Source organism: Malaclemys terrapin, chromosome 17 (genome assembly GCF_027887155.1).
Source record: "Malaclemys terrapin pileata isolate rMalTer1 chromosome 17, rMalTer1.hap1, whole genome shotgun sequence".
Classification (NCBI taxonomy): domain Eukaryota; kingdom Metazoa; phylum Chordata; order Testudines; family Emydidae; genus Malaclemys; species Malaclemys terrapin.
Window position 1 is genome coordinate 19,451,197 of NC_071521.1, and position 14,621 is coordinate 19,465,817.

At 52.7% G+C, this 14,621-nt stretch overlaps 1 protein-coding gene across 1 annotated transcript in view; it reads right to left on the reverse strand.

The window, feature by feature from the left end:
• ARRDC1 (arrestin domain containing 1) overlaps nt 1-14,621 on the reverse strand; it is a 64,238-nt gene that overhangs the window by 5,325 nt on the left and 44,292 nt on the right. The window contains exons 3-7 of the mRNA XM_054007936.1: nt 5,488-5,538; nt 3,964-4,118; nt 2,294-2,476; nt 1,477-1,653; nt 372-783 (exon numbers count right to left, since the gene is read on the reverse strand). Coding sequence (XP_053863911.1) covers nt 372-783; nt 1,477-1,653; nt 2,294-2,476; nt 3,964-4,118; nt 5,488-5,538 — 978 coding nt within the window. The remainder of the gene's footprint in view (nt 1-371; nt 784-1,476; nt 1,654-2,293; nt 2,477-3,963; nt 4,119-5,487; nt 5,539-14,621) is intronic.

Below are 14,621 nucleotides of genomic sequence, written 5' to 3' on the forward strand. Positions count from 1 at the left end.
ATCCAAGATAATGGTGGCTGTGGGTAGGTAGCCTCACTCAGACATGTGACATGACTGTCATGGCTATAAGGGGGGAGGGCGGGGAGAGAGAGAGAAAAAAGATCCTTTATGGGGGCTAGTGGACACAGAAACTCTGTGGCTTTCCTGACTAACAGACCGTGTGGCCTTGTCTCCTCCTACAAGGCTCTCCCCATGTCCTGGCCTGGCTCAGCAGCCATGGAAAGAACCACTACACCACACGGTAGGGCTTCAACCACTGCTCTGGAAGCAGCAGGGTAAGGGACAATTCTGTACTCCCAACAGCCGCTAGATTGATTTCCCCTCAGAACCTGGACAGTGGCTTTTTTAGAGCTCCGGGAGGGAGCGCTCACCATAGGGGTAACCCCACGTGCTGTACTCCGGAGGCAAGATGAGAGAGCCGGCGGTGGGAACCGGAACCACTGTCCCCTCAGCATAGTAAGGGACGGTCGCTCCTGTCGCCAAGCAAAGCGTGGGGTGGTTTGGGGAGGCAGTCTGGTCTGAGTCCAGCCTTAGGTCCTGGAAGCTCAGTCCTGGAGCGTAGCTGAACGCCTGAAGCTGGGAATGGCTTTTGGTGGGGATTGAAACATTGTCCATTGGGTGATAGCCACTGGCCGCTTCCTCCTCTTCTGGTGGGGCGGACGGAACCACAACGGACGGAATATGCTGGATCGACCTAGCCGGGGTCACAGGAACCCTGTTCACAGCGATGTTGCCGATGTAAATCGGCAGAGTGACTGAAACCTCTGGCGACTTCAGGGAAACCTGGGGAGAGGGAAAACAAGGGGCATCCAAGTTGGTCAATCCAGGTTCTGCCAAAGGACCAGTTGCTCCAAACACAGGTAGTTCCAGCCACTGAGCAGAGATTAACGAGCCAGTTACAACTCTAGGCCCAAACGTGCCCGAGTGGGAGCGAGTTACTGGGAGGTCCCCAGTCTCACGCTGGAGCACCCACATGGTCTTGTTTGGTGCCTTAAGTTTTTAAGAGAGCTCAGGGCCAAATTTCCAAGTACTCAGGACCCAACGTGCAGAATTCTGCTGAAAGCTTGGCCAGAAGCATCACCTTTATTCCTACCTCTAGCCGGCTAACCCCAGACTTGCTGTAGTTGGGACAGCTCTGTTCGGCTTGCTGCTGAAAAATGCTACGTAAAGCCGTGCATCTATGGGTGGGGATTGTAGTATTTCCCTTGCGCCAAATCGGGAAGCGGACTGGACCTCTGTAACCCAGGGAGCTGCAGACACATCTGCTGAGCAGTTTGACAGGCAAGTCCTACCACATGGGCGTCTCCTCCAGACCAGTGGTGTTCACTCCCAGGAGCGCAGTATAGTTTGGAGAGCTTCCCCCAGGCACAAACGCCTCTGGCTCCACCCTCCCCAAGGACTCTGCCTGCTCTGGCCCAGCCCATTGGAAGCACCCTCGGGTGTTCTGCTGGTAGGAAGGGGCAGGGCAGTACCTACTTGGATATAGTAGTCGACATGTATGAGGCTGCAGCCGTGCAGCACAGACTGCGGCAGCGCGGGGACAAGGATCTGCTCCTTCCATTCCGCGTGCTTCCAGGCCTTCACCCCCGAGCCCTCCACCTCAGCAATGGTCCTCAAGTCATAAATCCAGCGCTTGGATTTATAAGCGACCTTCTAGAGAGAGGAGCGAAGAGGGGATTAAGCAGAAAGATTTCTACAAGGTCCATTTCCCTAGGCTTCCAGTTTTGCTCAGGGCTGCCAAGAACTAGAAACCCCTTAAGCGTTGCCGAGCGAGAGTAAGCAGAGGTCTGGCATGACGGACAGCAACCCGGAGTTTCTGCCCTGTTTCAATTATGTGACAGTCGCCATCTTGGTGGACACTCTGGAGACTATATCAAGGACTCCAGAGCTGAAAGCATGGACTACTACAGCTCTCTAGCTGGGGCTGCAAGAGACTCAGTGGAGCAGGCACAGAGTGGGGTGAGGATCTGTAACCTGCCCTCTGTCCGCGCACTGAGTTACACCTGGACTGCATTCAAGGGGGCTTCTCTCCTCCCACCGTGCCCAAGTTAGTTAATTCTGGTTCCCCTCTCAGGGTTTGGTTTCCACCTGACCTCCTCCCACCACCACCTACTGTGCACCTGGGGAAGGGAGATGCACAAGGATTTCGAGTTTAGCAGACCCCCCCCCACATTGATATCATTGCGCCTAGAAAGGAAAGCAGGTCTTGAGACACTGCTCTCAGCACCTGTCTGGATGTGGCTCCATCCAAGCCAGCCCAGCATCGGTCCCAGTCCCTGCCGATGACTCTTACCTGGAGTAGACTGGCCACCACCGTGCCAGTGTCCCGGCCAGACTTGTTCTCGATGTCTGTGCGTAGCTGAATTGCCTGCCCCACGATATACCCTTTGAGGTCCGAGGTGGCAGTTAAGATGATGTTTCCACTCTTCACCAGCTTGTAGTTGAACTTCTTGGTGATGGACGTGGTGTTGGGTTGCTGTGGGAGGACAGCAGGTGGTCAGATGTGGGGGCTCAAGAGGGAGTTTGCAGTTTTCAGAAAAAAATGGTCAAAGGGAATGAGGGTTTGTCCCCCACGCAAAATCCTAAACACGTGGTCTTCCAACAACCCTGGTATCCTATGCAGTTTGAATGAGGCTGCAGGCACCTCTGGGTGGATGCCACATCTCCCACATGTGGACAAATACAATGCTATGAGCTACTGTACCCCACAGATCGTCTTCCAGAGTAGGGCAGACTTCGCTGATCCCCAGAGGGCTGTGCAAACCACAGGTAAACAAACACAAAGCAGCTGCCTTTCCCGTACATGCTGTACAGTGATCTCAAGGGCCAGTGCCCAGAGAGGGCTAGTCTGTGCAGGCCTGGAGCATTCCTCTTTCACACCAGCAGTGACACAGCCACCCCAGAACAAGGGTCTATTCCTCAGGAAAGATTCCAGGCTGGCAAAAGCCAGACGATGGTGTCATTAGACCCAAAGGGCCATTACAACAACCCCTAGGATAAGGCTGGTTACACGCTCCCCCAGGCCTACACCCAGTGGGATCACCTAGAAAAAGGCTGGTTCTCATGCAGATCTCTGCAGCCCACGCATGAAGGTGGCCGAGATAGTCAGTGGGGCAAGTAGGGTGGTCCAGTCTGGTCTGCCGTAAGCTATTTATAGCCAGTACAGTGTACAGGAAAGACACAGGAGGAGCAGACAGTGGGGCTGTGCAGTGACCCCAGGCCAGCAGCTCCTCCAGCACAGCTCTACCGTCCCCAGGCCTTCCACACAGCTGTGCACCCGGGTCTCCTGTCCGGGGTCTGTACAGCAGCCCCGCTGGAGGACAGGGCTGGGCTGGTACAGCAGCGCTGGAGGAGCAGCCAGCGTGGGGCTCGGTTGCCAACGTGTCTGAAATAAATATTCTCGGCTGTCAGAGGGAGCTGGTTTGAAGCTCCTCTGCTGGCGATTCTCAAAGCAGGTGTGACTGAGCCGGCTATTGTTCCTCTTCTCTTAGCAGCCCACACAGCAGCTGTGCCGTGTCCACCCACTGCGAGTGCTCCCCTCCCCCCCCGTAACGTGGGATGGATCATGGGGAGGGGCGGAGGAGACCAGGGGGCCCCAGGCTAGGGGAGAAGTGGGGTCACACAGGGAGGTCACATCCCCCCCCTCCCCCTTTAACTGGTGCAACGTACCGGTAAGAAATGAATACTACTTGCACCACTGGCGCTAGTGGAAACAGGCCCATTGATTTACGGCCCAGACCAACGATGCCCTGCAGTGCTTTGGGTGACAACGTGCTAATCCCTACTGCATCTCATCCCATGCAGTGCGCTCCATGAGCAACCCTCTCCTCAGAGTTCGAGTTACTCCCCTGGCTTTGAGGGCCACACTGCATAGGGGGAGAGATGCTTGGCTTCCCCTTTATTCCAATGGGAGACGCTCCAGGGTGCAAAAGCCTCTTGCCCGCCCCGTTGCTGCTCTCTTACCTCAATGTCAGGGATGTCATTCAGGTTGAGCGGGCAGAGAATGTAGAAGACCTTGTTGCACTTGTAGTCCTTGGCAAATCGGGGCGTATCTATCACAGCTTTGACCTGATGGACCACCTTCCCAAAAGGGCCTTCAAATGACGTGGGGGCTGATGCTGGATTCACAGGGGAGAAGGCAGTCAAAAGAGAACGCCTCAAGCCATCGAAAGGGGAGCTCGGACTTAACCACTGAGCCTGAAACACTTTCCTGTGGCTCAAAGCAAGAGGAGAGGCAGAACCTTGCAACTATTTGGGGGTTAGGGTCTCCCAAGTGCATTTGAGCCTGTGTGTGTGAAGAATCCGAGACCAAATTTGGTCCACTGGGATCACTGTAGCCTCCTTTTTACTGAAGGGGCAACCCGTGCCATGCAATTATGGTGTATGGAGAAGTAGGGACAGCACTAACTCCTCTTATTTGTACTATGGTAGTGCCTAGGAGCTCCAGTCATGGACCTGGCCTCATGGTGCTAGGCACTATACAAAACAGTGAACAGACGGTCCCTGCCCCAAGGTCCTGACCATCTTCTTCCCACTCTGCTCTGGAGAAGTTTACAATACAGAGTTCCCACCGGTGCCCCCACCAGCTCTGGTGAGGAGGTGGGGTCGCTAATGCAGGCAGACTTCAGCAGCTTCCAGCTTATTTTACTACCATGTGGTTTAGTTAATATGGCCGTAGAGGCACCAGAGGTTCCCAGAGCCTCATCGGCACTAGGCAAAGAAGAATTGCGTAGTTCCTTTTCAGGTGAACCAGCAGTGGAGTCAAGAGGCAGGACTACAACACAGCTTCCATCATCACTATCCCCAGCAGGGGTGTAGGGATCTGAATTTGGCCCATGGAGACACAAGTCAGGGTTCCCATCAGTACTACAGCTCCCGAGGAGATGGGTTCCGCGGAGATTCTCTAATGAAGAGACAACCTCCAGAGGGATAATTCCTTAAAGGGCCAGTTTACTCAGCAAAGTTGCTCTTCTAAAGAGCTGGAGTCAATTTAAGACCAACTCCAGCTGTGCATTGAGAGGCTGTCCTGAGGGCCTCACTTTAATAGAGGTTATGCTCTTACTGCTAGCGCTCTCCAATGCTTAATGTGCTCTTAGGCCTGGACTAGACCAGGAGAATAGCTCTGGTTTGAAAACATACTGGCGTACGCAACCTTAAATGTGACTCTGCACCTGGCACGGACATGCTTTAATACCACCAAGAGTCACTAGCTGTTCGTGGCGGACTCTGGGCTCCTGCCAACGTTGCCAGTAGGTACAAAAGTCACGTTTAAAAATCACAGCCAGCCAGCTCTGAATCATCACCTGGTCTCCTAGCAGAGGCAAGGTCTTAAAGGCTTGACAAAGGTCCTTTCCCCACTTGGCCAGCGTGCGATTTTTACCATATCAGCCAGAGGAGAGGAGAGTCTCCTGGAAACACTAGAGTCACTAAGTTTTCACAACCCTGAGCCCCAGAGAGCATCCCAAGCAGTCAGTATCTCCACCGTACCTGGCAGCAGGAACTGGAAGGGAAAGGTGTGCTCGCCAGCTGTCAGAACCCCTGCAAGAGACAGCAAAAGGCAAGTGAGACAACCTGGAAGCATCCTGGGCACGAATGGCGGGAAACGGGATCTCAGTGCATTAGCATGAGGCTCTTCCCCCCCCGGAAGACAAACTGCCAGCTGAGAGCACATGTACAGGACTCATCCCCACAAAGCAGTGCTCTCACCACAGCTGAAGCACTCTCACGCTCAGTGCATGTAATAGGTCAAGATCCATTTGCCTGTCTAAACACTAGCAACAGGGGAGATGTGGGGCACGATCCTTGGGGCAGCACGTGCAGTGATCAGAGGACCAAGGTCTATAGCTACTGGCTGGCCACAGGTGACCAGTGTGGAACCCAGGAAGGAGATGCACGTGAACAAGACCAGAATGTGCAGTATGTTCTGCTGGCTGTCCTGGGCTTGGGGAAAAGTTTGGTGGTGTCAGACCAGTATAATCTTAATCTTCCCCACATGCTGCTCCCCCTCAAGGAGCCCATTTACCTAGGTAAGACTAAACTCCTCCTCCTTCAGCCAGGTTGCTTTGCAGTCTCTGGCTCTCATCAGCGATGTTCCAGCTTTGGCCCTCCTGAGCCCCGGTAGGATTAAAGGCAGAGTCCAGATTCAGACTCTGAGACCCTACGGTTTTGAGCCAGGTGTTTAGAAGCCATGGCTGAGATCTCACATATCAGCTTGAAAAAGCCTTCAGTGCAGTCGACTGGATTTGTCCCACAACCAAGTGCAAGGATCATACCGTGAACAAGGCCTGTAATGCAATAATCAGGCCTAGATAGATTGCAGATCCCAGACTGGATCTTTGTGCTTTCAGCACGGCAGGCAGTCTCCCCTCCCTCCGTTTTGCCTGGCACCTACACCCCAGGCCCTCATCTAAAGAACTGGATGGGCTCCGGCAGGGGCGCTGGAACCATTTGTACAGTTGGGGTGCGGAGAGCCATTGAACCACCCTGTATATAATGGAAAACACTTCAAGCAGGGCGTGCGGCAGCCCCCTCAGCACCCCTAGTTCCAGCACCTATGGCTCCTGCGTCCCACTTCCATCCTTTGAGATGGGAACAGAATTCGAGAGACTGTGGCATGAGAGATACACCTCTACCCCGATAGAACGCTGCCCTCGGGAGCCAAAACACACCCACTTACCACGTTATAGGTGAAACCGTGTTTATCAAACTTGCTTTGATCCACTGGAGTGCGTGGCCCTGCCCTCCCCCCCCCCCCCAAGCACTGCTTTACCGCGTTATATCCTAATTTGTGTTCTATCGGGGTAGAGGTGTAATTGCCAGTCTGGTGGTTTGCCTTAGCAGTTATGGGTATTAGAGACACTTGGATTTGATCAGGCACTGGGAGAAGGGTTTAGATTTTGTACCAGAGACTTCATTTTATTTGGTATCAAGTTCTCCGCTTCAGCATGTGCCACCCCTTTTCCAAACCCACTATTACTGTAACTACAGTGGCCAAGCAGCAACTCTAGTTAAAGGTCTTTGGACCACATTAGTGGCATTGTAACCTACCGCAAGAGCACTTCTTTGCAATCTGGAGAAACAAGCAGCAAAGAGCCAAGATTCGCTTGGCATGGCTAAAGCAATTAGCCAATCCTGCCTTTTAAATGACAAGCCAACTGCAATGCTCTGTGCGCCGTTCTCATTCCAACCTAGTTCATCAGCAGTTGATAAATTGTAGTTAAGGGCAGATAAGCAATATAGTTATATTCACTATTTAATCTCCAGCAATAAACAGCAAGAACGAAGAGGGTTTACAGAATTGTTGTTTACATGTACATGTGATGTTTTTAATTGGTAGCATAGCAAGAGGAACCTGCTACCTATGAACTGAAGCTGTGCACGTTCTGCAGGTTACTTACGTCAGCAAGCCAGAGCCAAAACCCAGAACTGAGCACGCTAGTTTGTTGATGCAAGAAATGGGCTACAATACAGCTGCCAGTCGCTATGTTAATGTAATAGTAGGACCCATTTGTCAGCAGGCTGCAGATGGGAAGAGAGACATGGACAGCAATGGAGTTTCCTCTTCCCCATTTGCAGGGAGACATTTTTGCAACATGGAATCCTGTAACCGGGTTAGCCACTTCCTGAATGCCTGTTTGCAGTCGGGGTGCCTCTGCTGACACCTGCTTCTGTTTCCCCCACCCCTTCAGGGCCACACCAGAACGGCGCACGGACTTCTCTCCGGGTCAGCACCACCCCTGCCTGGAGCCAGTTTCACAGAGTTCTGAACAGTCCTCAGGGCCCCAAACTAAAGTCCATCGCCGCACAAGATTCCAGACTTTTCACGACCAGAGATCTTCTTCTGACCTGGGAGAACAGACAGGGACATCTTCCCAGCTGGAGCTCAGCCCCCTGGCACTGGCCTCTAGGCCCCCAAACTACTCAGCTCAACTCCCATGCAAGAGCCTCCTTTTGGTCCCAGCTCCCTTGGTCTCAGTCTTTTTGCAGGAGCCCGTCTCCTGCTCTACAATTTCCTGATCTTAACCCTTCCTGCGCTCGGGTGGGGCTTATTCTGTGATCAGGGACAGGTAGCCCCAGGCTCTCCTGCTCAAGGCATCACCCTCTTACAACTCCAGACAGATTTCATTCACACCCCAAAGTTGGAAGAGTTTGAATCAAGGTCTGCCCAGTTGCAAGCTTTGCTAGGAATTCTGTTTTTTATTCACGCAGCCGAGTGGTGGGGGCTGTGCAGGGGGGGGGGGGGGGGAACTAAAAAAAACAGCTGCACACATGACTCAGTACATACAGAAATCAACAAGCCTCTGACCTTCAATGGAAAGGCACACAGAATGTGACAAGCGTTAAGATCTTAATTCCTCCCAAACTCCTCATGACTGAACAAATGTCTAGGCACCTTGTCCTCTAGAACAGGAAAAGGAATCATCCATTAGACATGCTGTTAGGTTTCAATCCTCTCCCCCCGTTCCACCCCCAAAAACAAACCACATACATACATACATACACACACACACACCCACCCCACCAAGGTGTAGGCTAAAGTCTAATAACTAGTCTAGTCACTAGGTGGTGTTCTGTAGCAACTCTTCAATTGCAGGCCTACTCAAGCCCTTGCTGGGAATTACATTAGGATTTCCAGGGTAGAAGGAAATCCTAGTGTTTTTAGAAGGGGTTGGAGGAGGTGTCTGTGTGGAGTAGATTTCTCATTTCCTTTATTTGCCCAGCACTGGCATACAGCTATAGGTTCAGACCAATCCATGATAAAGATCATGCTATAAACTTGCTGGACTGAAGCTATTTAAAATAAACAAACACACACACACACACACACACACACACACCTCCCACCCCAGCTCTACCAATGTAATTCATACATAGAGTGGCTGAAGCACAGGCCTGGGAGACAGGAGACCTGATTTCCAATCCCCAGCTCTGCCATCAACTCACACCAAGGCTCAGGCAAATTGTTTCACCTGTGTGCCTCAGTTTCCCTACATGTAAACAAGGTAATGTATTCACCTACAACACTGGAGTGGTTGCAAGGATTAGTTATTTGCAAAGCACTGCGGAGATGCCAAACTCCGTATCAAGCGTGCATTGCTACAGTCAAAACCCCCGACTGCTGTCTTTTGGCTTCTCGGCCCTAGTCGTGCACGGTTGAAGTGTGGTTGCAGCATCAGACAGTTGGCTTTGCTATTCTGGAAGCTTTCCAAAGAGGATACACAGGAGACCACACGTGGCCTTCCTCGGAGAGGCACCTGTGCCCAGGAGGATTTCCAGTGGCTGCACACAAAGACTATTTATGAGAACTATTAAAGTGTGTGCGCTCGCGTGTGGCGCGAGGAGGGAAAAGGAATAAAAAAAATACAAGTCTGGCATTTTGTGCCCTCCCGTAAGATGGAGGCTGACTAGCCAACTCCTGCCCCGGCTGGATGCAGACCAGGCCACCCTCAGACAGCTGCACTTCCAAGGGCTGTGCTGAATCTTGAAGTCTGTTATGTCCATTGCTGTGGCTGGGCCACTTGTTCTAGTTATTGCAAGCGATCAGTGCAGTGGAGAGAAACCATCCTGCCCCAAAGCCCCCAGCCCTCAGAATGCCACCGTGGGCTCTGCCAACCACAGCATCCCCTCAAGTGGGACTTTGGAGACAGAAGCTGCCTAGAGGCGGATAGATTAAGGCCTGGCTACTGGCCATGAAGACTAGGGTCTGGGTCATTATGCTGTGCCAGAAACTGAACAGGAAGCCAGTGGAACAACATGCTCGAGTCTCTACTTTGTCAAACAGAGAGGCTGCAGGCAGCCAGCAGCATCTCCCCAGTTCAGGTCTGCTCACAGGTGACCCAGGTCAGAGTTGCTCCACCCTGTCCCCACTCTGTCCTGCCCATGCACAGCCCCCTCCTCCTGCCAAGGGTAGGGCAACTTTACGCCAAGAGACCCCTTGCACACGGGGAGTTCTCCAGTGGTCTTGGTGGACGGCAGACTGAGCCCAGCTCAGACAGGCTGCTGGGTGCGTGTGTATTTGGGGAGTGCAAACTGGAGTGGCTGAAGGGTTTCAACTTACATCCCCAGGCAGAGCAACACGTACCCACCAGAGAGGATCCTGGGCTCCTGGCTGAATGGAGATGGAGCCCACGGTTCTCACCACTGTTGAGTGCGCACCAGGAACCGTAAGAGGCTGCAGGTCACGATGATGACTGGAAGGATGCGCCCTCACTAGAGGCGGGGGAGAAATGTTCGTAGTGGATACTGGCTCACGGCAAAGGAAAGCCACTGCACCGGCAGCTTTCCCGGTGCCAGACAAAGCTCAGGGCTGCGACAGCAGCAGGTGTTACAAGGCAGAACCGGGGGGGATGGGGGGCTGCATTTGCAGAGTGGGTGGAGCCTCCGCTGGGAGTGGCTCTACGGCAGTCTAGCATTTTCAGGAGTACTCAACTGAAATGTCAGTTTGGGGAAAAAGCAGGTGGGGTTTATGCTCCAAAGCAAGGCGTTAAAGGTGCATCTTCACTGCAAAACCCCCATGACAGCAAGGCTCCGAGCCGGCTCTGCTGACTCAGGGTCATGCTATGGGGCGAAGAACAGCAGTGCAGACACTCCCGCCCGGGCTAGAGCTTGGGCTCAGAAACCCAGCGAGGGGAGCGGGTCATAGAGGCCAGGCTCCAGCCCGAGGCACATCTACCTGACTATTCTTAGCCCCGCAGCACAAGCCCAAGTTGCCGGAGCTGGGTTCCGACACTTGCTGCAGGGTGCGGGTGGGTTTTTTTGCAGTGTCCACGTACCCAAAGCCACAGGTTTGGTAGGAAGCGTCAGGAGGTTGTGACCATTCCAGGGGACCCTGCTTGGCAGATCATGCAGCTGTCACAGCACTGGGATTCCAGGTCACTGGCTTGCTGCCTCTCCGCCCAGCGAGAGTGGGGTGTTTAGTTGTCATGCCGTTCCTCCCAGATCCCTTGTTCGCTGTCCTTGGAGGAAGGGACACCCCTCTCCCGCAACGCACACAGAGCAGGGAGACTCATTCTAATTAGCTGCCACGTCTGACCCATTCAGGGCACAAGCTCCATCCTGCACCACTGCCACAAATCCCCCACGCACTAAGCGGGTGCAACTCCAGATACCTCCGTGGAGGAACAGCCCCTACCCCCCCCCCCCACCCATACCAGGGAGGGAGCAGAGTTGGGAGGCAGGCGTGCGGGAGAGGCAACAGGCTGTTGCAGAGAAATGTACGAGGATCATCTCCACTAGCTCCGTATAGCCCGGATGGCTCAAGTCCCATGACTCACCATCCCACCTCATGCCGGTGTGGCTTAACTTCTGTGGTGGCTTCAGTGAAGCCTCCATGAGATGGGAAGGGGAAGATGCAGCCTTCTTCACCCTGGTGGAGGATGTGCATTAGGTAACCTGCCTAAAGGGGATAAAGCTTTGCTCAGGCACTAGCAGACAGTGCTCATGTGATAGGACACTGGCCGCTCTTCTGGTTTATTCCTGTTGAAGGCAGGTCCACAGTGCAAGGTAGATTTGGGCAGGTGCACCCTAGTGGGATTCCAAAGAGGAGAGGGAACAGTCCACAGCCCTGTTCCTGGAAGCAGGCAGATTGCTCTCTTCTTGTTGGTGCCACGCTGGTGAAAAGGCCAGGGTGCCTCCATCCACCCTCTCGACACACAGCACACTTTGCCAGGAGGAGAGTCCAAGGTCAGTGGTGAAGAGTTTTGGCCTATGCTTTGCTGCTACTTCTACATCTCACGTCCACCAGTACAGATCAACCAGCAGCTGTCACTCACTGACTGCCGGGCAGTCAGTCTGGTGGACCTGCTGGTAGGAGGAAGGCCTGGATGACAAGCACCGCATGGATCAGGAGCAGTGGATGTGGGGGAAGAGACAGACACCTCCCTTCTCCCAATAGCTCCCCCAATTCCCCAACTGGGGCCTTTGGGCACCATCATAAGAAAATTGTTCTGGATCTTACTGGTATTAATTGCGCTCCCTGCAAAAGTTCTAAGAGCCAATTTTAACAAAAAAGGTTTTCCCTTCGATGCAAAAAAAAAAAAAAAAAAAAAAAAAGGGGGGGGGGGAGGTTTCCTCTTTAGTCTGCAGTCTGATGTTCAGTCTTGTTACACAGAACCAGCAGGGCTGAGAGATGTGTTTCTAGAGCAACATGAGAAGCGTCCACATGCTGTCTGGTACGAGCGCGTTTTACAGGAACCTGTGTGCAGACTGCCCCCCCCCCCCCCACCAGTGTCAGAGGGTGTGTGAAGCAGGTCTTTAAAGCAAAGGCCACAAATTCAACCCCATTTCCTCCCCCTCCCAGCTTGGATACCCAGAGAGTCTCCTCTTGACACTGTCTAGTCTGCATGATCCTATTCTTACTCCTAAGAGCAGCTTTAAAATAAGAACTATGGAGAGGAAGGGGTTGAGAGTTACCACCCTCCGCAAGTGATTAACTCAGGATTTCCAGAAGCCTGAACAAAGGGTGTAGTTTGTACAGACAAAAGCTTTTCCTGAAGTTTACATGCGGCTAAAAATACCTCCGAGAAAGTCATGATGCCGCGGAGGCAGCCGGATTAGCAGGGCTCAGTGATGGGGATTCCACCTGCAGCAGCTTCTCCTCCAGGTTGAGGAGCAGAACTTGGGGCCTTTGAAACTTCTCCCCTACAGACTCCTGAGGGGAATAACGGCTTGTCTACACTACAAAATTAGGCCAACCTACAGCCACCGCAGTAATTAAATTGGCTATGGATGTCCACACTACCCCGCTTCTGCCAATGGTGCGTGTCCTCACCAGGAGCCGACAGCTGGAGTGTGGAGCACGGACAGCTGTGCAGGGCTCACAGCTGGACAACTGCAGCTGTGAGCCAGGCACGGGGCTCTATTTCACAGCAGGGAGCCAACCGGCAGTGCCACAGCTGGTATGATTTCACATTTGGTCTCTGGCTGGGCTGACAGCTGGAGACCATAGGCTCCGGGGCTGACAGCTGGAGCCCCAGACCAAATGCAAAAAAATATCAGCCATGAAACTGACAAGGACCCCGTTCCAGTTCTCCAGCACAAACCACAAGGGGCCACCAGCATAGACTCCAATGCCCTTCCCTCACACCACCCAGGAGCTAAAGCAGTGCTATTATCCCCACTGTACAGATGGGAAACTGAGGCACAAACAGTTAATTTTTCACACCCAAGCAATGCAGATCTAAATTTTAAGGGTAGACTAGGCCTAATGGAACAAGAATGTACCAGTGTACCTGAGCCTCTCCCCTCAGGGCACAAGGACCCGTGTGGCACCAGCACCCCTCCCTCAGGCCAGGTGTGGAAACTACAAACTTAGTCTTAACTTGAAGACTTTTTTTTTTTTTAAACCCTAATGAAGGCACAGCCAGTCTTCACCTCAGCCTCACTCCAGCGCTGGGAAGTCCTGAGTGTAGCCAAGGCCTGAGTCACTCCACTTTACACTCGCCATCTTTGGAGGAACTCTCATCTCTATTGCTTCCAGCCTTCTGAGGTCTGCTTCAGGCCATAGAGTAATGGGGTATCAAACCCGCGTGCTAACATTTTCCACTTCAGTACCAAAACATACCCCCCCCTTTAGCCATCCACACTTGAGTCTGATTCTGTGCAGCACTTGTGGCGAAGGCACACCGGCTTTGCACCGGATCTGGACGGAGCCATTGGGACTCAAGCTTCCAAGGTCCACACAAGATTCTACCTGTTCTACAACTTCACCACGGCTGCCTTTCAAACACTTCCTCTAGCACCCCCTTTCCAAGACGCAGCCATTCGGTCTTCTTGGAGTTTATTTTAAGTCCAAGGCAACGACACCAATTTTCCCAAAGTCAGTAAGGAGTATTCAATGCTGCAGAAACAAGCGCTGAAGAGGTGCTGGAACTATGGAAGGGACATGTTGATGGAGAGCTGACCCCTGCAGTTTGTCCAGGTGCAAGTATTCTCGACATGCCAGATGAACAGGAAAGCTTGCATGGCAGAAGAGATCAGCACTGAGCCACGGTCAGAAGAAAACAGCCCCTAATGTAGATCCACTTACTGGGTAATAAAATAAACAGTTTTAGATCCTGCTTAATTCAGTGAGTTAACAGTCTAAGTGCATGTACATTGGAAGTTTGCTTTGATAACTAAACTGATGCTGGTGAAAACAAAACCCGCACGTGCACCCCACCTGAGAACAGACCAGCTCTTAATCCACTAGCCTTTGCAAAGCACTAGACCCTTGAATGAACGCCGTTCGAGAAGCATCACAAAAGGAGGTCACCGCATGTACAAAGCGCACAGTGACAACAAGAGGAGCATGGAAATAGGATTCCAGGAGGATCACTCGCTCTCTTAAATGGGTTCCTGCTACAGCCATCTGTCCTCTTCCCCAGGCAGGACCCTATGCAGCTCTCTCAGGGTACACCTATACAGGGATAAAAAGACCTGAATCCTAGAATATCAGGGTTGGAAGGGACCTCCTGAGGTCATCTAGTCCAACCCCCTGCTCAAAGCAGGGCCAATCCCCAGACAGATTTTTGCCCTAGATCCCTAAATGAGGATTGAACTCACAACCCTGGGTTTAGCAGGCCAATGCTCAAACCACAGAGGTATGGCTGGCCTGGGCTCACGGGGCAGGAAAAAAAAGTCTG